General features: G+C 46.5%; 1 protein-coding gene across 1 annotated transcript; it reads left to right on the top strand.

Annotated features, from left to right (window-relative positions):
* The first annotated feature begins 376 nt into the window (after positions 1–376).
* On the top strand, positions 377–4,944 carry LOC147879991 (uncharacterized). The gene is made up of 2 exons (XM_087371636.1): positions 377–1,790; positions 1,886–4,944. The coding sequence occupies exons 1-2, from the start codon at positions 377–379 to the stop codon at positions 4,618–4,620; spliced, it is 4,149 nt and encodes a 1,382-aa protein (XP_087227762.1). The 3' UTR covers positions 4,621–4,944.
* Positions 4,945–6,630: the final 1,686 nt, after the last annotated feature.

Below are 6,630 nucleotides of genomic sequence, written 5' to 3'. Positions count from 1 at the left end.
TAGCTAAGATCCGACGGTTGGTATCAGAGTCTTGACGGCTAAGATCCGACGGCTGGTATCATATCTTGGCCGACCAGGGACTTTTAAGTTTGGTTGAAATTGGGCTTATTGGCATGCATTTTTGTTTTTTTGGCGGGGAATGAGAAATCTAAAATGCATGAAGAGAGAAGGATGAGCGAGGGACGATTCCAGGAGAGAAAGTTAGTGCTGAGGGCCAAGATGGATGGAAAGATTGAGGTCGTGGAGTTGGGAAAGGAAGATATTTTAAAGGGAAGGGTGCCATTCTGAGCAAAAGCAGCAGAGGGTTTAGGAAGGTTTTAGAAGAACAGAGCGGTGGCCTCAAAATTCATCTCTTTCCCTTATCCTCTTCTTCGCCATGGCTCCCCTTCCTCAGCTCCCCCCCCCCCCTCCTCCTTCCTCCCCCCCCCCCTCCATTCAGCCCCTCACCTCCCCTTCTCCCATCTCCCACAGCTTCCTTGCTCGTCATTTTCCTCACCCGCACATTTCCGCTCACTCCTCAGACACTCTCGTGATTTCCCTCGCCGCCAGCGACGAGAGGAGTGCGAGTGCGCATCCCGAACGCGCTCAAGACGCCCAAATAGGCCCCGTCGTGACTGACAGTGTGCCCCAGAGCTCCGGAAACGCTTGCCCCGGCCCCGAAAGCTCGGACGTGGAGCATCGAGGAACGGCGCCACCCGAAGGAAGTGAACTAGTTAGCCAGCCCGCCGATAATGTCTCTAATGGAGATGCTCTTGGCAGTGAGCCGGTCAAGAGAGTGCATTTTCGACTCAAGAAATTCTGGGTGTCTCCGAAGGCCAATTTGTTTTCCAAGAGAGATGAGAAATCTGAGACGAATGTATTCGCACTAGGTGAAAGTCGAGACGCCCCTGGAACGAAATTGATCGATGCAATGGCTTCTAAGGATAACGGGGCGTTGGAGAAAGATGTGAGTGACCAGCATAAATCTTCCGGAGGTGCTGAACTGCCAGGTACCTCAGGCTTTGATGGAGAAATGCCTGGTGATTGTCTCGAGCCTCGTCGTAAGGCAAGCGCTCGAGTTTGCACATCTGCTGGCTTGCGCCTGGAAGTGATTGATCACGTCAATGATCTTTCAGCCATGTCTCGGCATGTCAATGCGCAGAATACATGCACTCCGGAAGCCTTTGTCGCCCATCTCCCGACTCTCTCTTCTAAATGTTCTTCTAACGATAGAACTGATGACAAGGTCAGCTCGTCTGCAACCGTGGCTCCGGCTACAAAGTTTTGTGCGCCCCCCGAGGGATTCGGTTCAGAGAAAGGACAGTCTGTAGTCCAGACATCCGGTGAAGATTCTTCCAGAAAACACACGGTCAAGGAGCACAAATACCGTCCTCCTACCCGTGGACGCCCTTCTGCTAGGGACTCCGGGGCCGCCAAAGGCTCTGTCGATGTTTGTGACGAGGGTGGTGCAATGTCGGAGATCTCATTGGTGGACATGAAAGAGCAGACAGTTTTGGAAACTCTTCTTCCAGATGACCCACCTGGATACACTTCAGCTGAAGTTTCTGATTCTAGTCATCGTCGCCTGTCACACAGAGTTGACACAGGGTCTAGCGAAAGCGAAGATTCCGAAGGATCTGATACGGAGTCAAGTCAAAGTGAAGGGTCGGAAACTGGGGACAGTGAGTCTAGCCATGGTCAGGCCTATTCAGAGGAAGAATGTGGACATTTCTCTCCTGTCACTCCCCGCACTCCTGGTGGCGGAGCTCACTTAACTGATCAAGTCCCATCTGTGCTGTGTGATGCAGAAGGTAAATACAGAATTGTTTGTTTTGAAAATTTTGAAGTATGCCCTGGAGCTCTTTGGTTTCCTGACTATTGATGCCTCTGATTGAACAAAACCCAGGTAACATCTGGCATGTCGGTAAACGGGCAGAAAAGGCACAGGGGATTCTCGATTCCAGAAGGGCAGAAAAGGCACGGGGGAATGTTGATCCAAGAAGGGCAGAGAAGGCACGGGGGAATGTTGATCCAAGAAAGGCAGCAAAGTCACGGGGGAGTGAAGATTGTCAAATTGTGGAAAAGGCTCAGAGTGGAGATTATCGAAAGGGGAAGAAGGCGCAGGCAAGTGAAGATTGTCATACTGGGGAAAAGGCACGCTGGAGTGAAGATTGCTGCACTCTTTCTCCCTTGCAAACCATGGCCAGGGAGAAGCTTGTATCTGGTCATGACTCTCACTGTGATGAAGTAGAGGACTGTGCAGTGAAGAGCCCTCCTGCCCGAGAGAGTCTTCCATCTAATCACCAGATTCAGTTGAACTGGAAATGGCCCTCAAATGCTGATTATACAATCAATACTCCAGCAGATGTGAATAATCGGTCTGTGGTCGTCAAAGAAAGGTCAGTTTTTATAGGCTGCATCCCAGATGGTATTGGGAACATGGAAGAAGTGCTGGGGAGTTTAATGAAAACTTTTCTTCAAAGGTTTGATTTTGCTCCTGCTGTTTTAAGGGAGATGCAACTGGTTGTAGTGCACAAAGATTTTGCTTTTGTTGAATTGGCCACAGACAAAGTTGCACAGATTATTTTGGCAGCAAATCAACTTGATGTATTTGAATGGGGAGCAAATGGGCATCATTTCAACATTGAAGGTTGCATTGGAACTCACACAGCAGTGAGGCCCCTCATTGAATACGTGCCATTGAAGCCAGCCAGAGTGATCTTTATTGCTAATATACCAAAGTCTCGCTGGCAAAAGGATTCCCTTGAAGCCTTTTTTTCTGGGATTCTGCAGGGTTCAGATGGACAGGGGAACCTGAAATTAGTGGTTTCTGTTTATCTACTTCCTGAATCTTGTGATGCATATTTGGAGTTGGCTTCAGAATATATAGCTGATGCTCTTATTTACAAGTGCAATAAGAATCCTCAGCTTTTGAAAGACATTGGTGAAGACGTATTCATTTGCCGAGATGCAAGCTCGACACCTATGATGTCTAGGCACACAAGCTCGATATGCCCACAACGGTCCCTTTTTGTTGGGCTATCTTTGCTTGGAATAGACTCCAAGATCGAATATGTGAGGAAGGTATTTGATGATGTTTTGTCGTTCATTTCAAGGAAGAGCAATCATCGTGGCTACCTGGAGTTTATATCCTTTCAGCCTGGTACAGATTATGCCTTTTTCCAGTTTAACTCTGAGGCTACTGCAGATGCTATAATGGATGAGTATATTGATAATACACAGCTTTTTGTGTGTAAAGATAGTTCTGTATCATTCATAATTTTACGGCCACCACAGTATGTTCGACCTGGGGCAAGGTACCATTCAGATGACAATCGGCCAGGACAGTTTGGACGATCGCGTTTAGGGCTCAATCGGTATCAAATGACTAAGGGCAAATGGAGACAGGAACGCAGGTTGGGAAAATATCCATCTCTTGTGACTAATCGAGGGTTGTCAAGGCCTAAAAGTAATTTTGCAGATGACCACACAAACATTCCTGAAGTTCCTCGAAACTTTGGAGCTGAACCTGGAAGGAAACCAGATTGCGTTATGTCAATTGGTGTTTCTCCTCCACCCCTTGCATTGTGGAATGGCATGCCATTCTCTGGAGATTGCTCAGGTGACTCAAATTCAAGGATAATTGTTGAGGGTCTCCCCAAAGGTCTCAGCTACAAGTTGTTGCGAGGAGCTTTGAATGAATTGTTTGAGAGAACACTTTATCACACTGGACTGCTCGAGATTGGAATGCTCATCGTCAGATACCTTGACCGGGATGAAAGTTCTAATATTATAGGTTACTTTCCAAACGCTGATTTTGTTTACGCCTTACTTTCATTGAGAAATGTATTTGTATTAGCTGGTAATGAGATCAAGCTGCTACCAAAATACCAGAAGTCATTTCGCTGGAGAATGAACCCTGCTGGGGTACCTGGTGACCGTTCTTTTACACCTCGTGAGGTTATTCAGGGCAGACGATCTTTAAGAAATCGTGCTGTCGGAGAATGGGCTGCGCCTAGCTTCTTCTGGGGAAGAAAAAGAGAGTATTTAGAAACTGAAGGTCAGTATCACCCCAGTTGTGATATTGCTGGAAGTGGCCCTGCTGGAAGAAGGAAAGATTTGGATTGTTGCTCAGATGAATGGTACCAAAGTGACAGGTTGGGGAGTTTTTCTTCATTGTCAAAGCAAGGATTCAGGGGTGATTTTCAAGAGATTCCACAAAAAAGAAAGAGTGCACAAGGAAAGCAGAGGATTGAAGAATCACACTGGCAGGGTATGAATTCACCTACAGAGGTGCCTCTAGTTAGCAGTGCCCGACTGCCAAAATTTGGAATCCCAAACATGAGACAAGCTGGAATGAAGTTTAACAACTCATATTCAAAAAAAGCATTTAGCGACCATATCGCACAAAAGTGGAACGAAGGCAGTCCCCCATTTCTGTCTGGAAATGGTATTCCTATCGGACAGGGTAGTGGATTGAAGGTATCAAGTAGGAAGAGAATGCGGGTGGAGGTTGGGCAAGACAGGCCAGTTCACAAAGTGGTAGTAGTTCAGGAGATTATGAGAAAACCTCACAGATATAAAGGGATCATGCGCCCACTCATAATTGATCATAGAAGGACAAGTGCTTGTAATGTATAAAGAGTCCTTAGCTTCCTATAGAAATCGCTGCAAACCTCGTCTGTGGATTTGGAATGGACTTTAAAATATGGGCCTTGATGACCTTTGATTGTGGTTTCCAATATCTAGTTGTGGCCAGGTTTGCAGTGGTGGAGCAAAAAATTGAATACCCATCTGATTAAAAATCATTCTTTTTCTCGCTGAGGTTTCAGTGTCTCTTGCTTAGAAGAAGCTCATCTTTATATATGACTCAGAGGTTTGGAGTCGCTTAATGATTGTAAATACTGCCCGAACATGCATTGTGCTGATTCTATATTGGTTTTAATTTCTGGTCAACTCTCTTTTGTGTCCAAGGTGGGGTCCTCAGTGCCTTATTGACTTTGGATAATCATCCCAATCAATTTTAAGAGGCAATGCTCATCTGTACTTTCCAGGTTGTATTTTGCCCCCTTCCCCACGTGTATTGTTTGTGCCTGCATGAATCTGCAACTCTTTGTGCCTTATGAAGGTGAGGTTGGAAACTATCAGTATTTATGGGCATGACTTGAATACATGAAGGTGTTGGTATATTGTCACCTTGCACATTACCCTAAATATCTTGTGCAAGCGTTTCTAACACAAGATAATTCAGGAGGATTGAGAGCGCACATTTGTTGTGGTGGAATTAGTTGATATGGCTGTAGTGTGGTAAAGTGTGTCCAGGTTTTCAATTGGTGCCACTCATTTTTTAAAATTTAAGACGACAAGGATCTAATCGATATCTTGAATAAGTACAGATTTGAAATGCCTCTGGAGCAAGGAGGTTTCTGAAATATATGGGACCACCGTATGGCTGATCTATCATCATGCTGTGTGGACTAATGCCAGGGCAGCCAAAGTTGGTAAATCTGATGGCTGCCGCAAGAGGTGCCCAGGAATGAGAGTTCTATTGTCACGCTGTGTGGAGTAATGCCAGGGCAGCCAACGTTGGTAAATCTGATGGCTGCTGCAAGAGGTGCCCAGGAATGAGAGGGTACAACTTTCACTCATTGTTGTTTGCCCTCTTGACCCAGATAGCAAATCTGTCCCATAGCCATGCTGGAGCCTCACCAATACCCCAAAAAGCCAGTGGGATATTGAGGAGGGGTTCAATCTGCCATTATATCCAAGGCAATCGCCACTTGGTATATGGGACTAGTAGTCCCCCAAGTCCCCAAGTCACAAGCGCACACCCCTCTCAATTTCATGCCTTATGAAAGGGTTCTGACACCGCCCAATGGGTCAACACTAAGTACGATGTCTGACCACCCACGCCAGCTATTACATTTGAGCACCCACACAGGACCAGGTCCAGACATTCAATTCGACCACCCACACAGGACCGGACCGACCAGAGTAAAAACACGACCACCCAGACAGTGCAGGACCACCTAGTTCATAGAAATTGATCGCGCGACCTGTTGCCAGTCAAAGCAGTCAATGCAATCGAAGCGCTCGTGGGCCGCCACATCCTGAAAGCACGCAGTTGTCTTGGTCCATACCATACGCAGCAGCCACTGCTACAAAGTTCAAGCCAGACAGACAGCTGCCTATGAGCAGCAGCCACCACACACAGTCCACAGGTGATGAAGGCTCTAACACCACTGTTGGAGCAAGCCGGCGGGATATTGAGGGGCTGTTCAATCTGCCATTATATCCAAGGTGTATCAAATTGCTACTTCGTATATGGTACTATAGTCCCCAAAATGTATACGTCACAAGCGTTCGCAGCTAGAAACGAACTTGTGTTTGAAATGATTGCTACTAACACTTCATTGGTATGGACTGATTGGTACTGCAAAACATGAGTATTCTTGGAGGAGACCAAGAAGATACAGGACGGCTTCCAGAAAATGTATGCATGCCATTGGCCAACGTGAAATCTCTGGAGAGTACCTATATCTAGCACAGGAGGTGACTATAGTTTGCAAAGACTAGCAGAGGGAATTTGGACACATGGAATTTCTTTGAATGGATACCCTAGTGGCTATTGATCTGGGTTTTTGTCTCTGC

The sequence above is a fragment of the Dipteris shenzhenensis genome, chromosome 33, assembly GCF_047967505.1.
Source record: "Dipteris shenzhenensis isolate YYH24624 ecotype China chromosome 33, Dip_SZ_1.0, whole genome shotgun sequence".
In the NCBI taxonomy this organism is placed as follows: domain Eukaryota; kingdom Viridiplantae; phylum Streptophyta; class Polypodiopsida; order Gleicheniales; family Dipteridaceae; genus Dipteris; species Dipteris shenzhenensis.
Note: the sequence above shows the minus strand (reverse complement) of the source record. Positions and strands in the feature narration are given on the sequence as shown.

What these genes read in the sequence shown, in the direction of transcription:
- LOC147879991 (XM_087371636.1), top strand. Translation starts at nt 377, where the DNA reads ATGGCTCCCCTTCCTCAGCTCCCCCCCCCCCCTCCTCCTTCCTCCCCC. An exon ending in TGTGCTGTGTGATGCAGAAG is followed by an intron (nt 1,791 to 1,885) that starts GTAAATACAGAA and finishes AACAAAACCCAG; the next exon opens with GTAACATCTGGCATGTCGGT.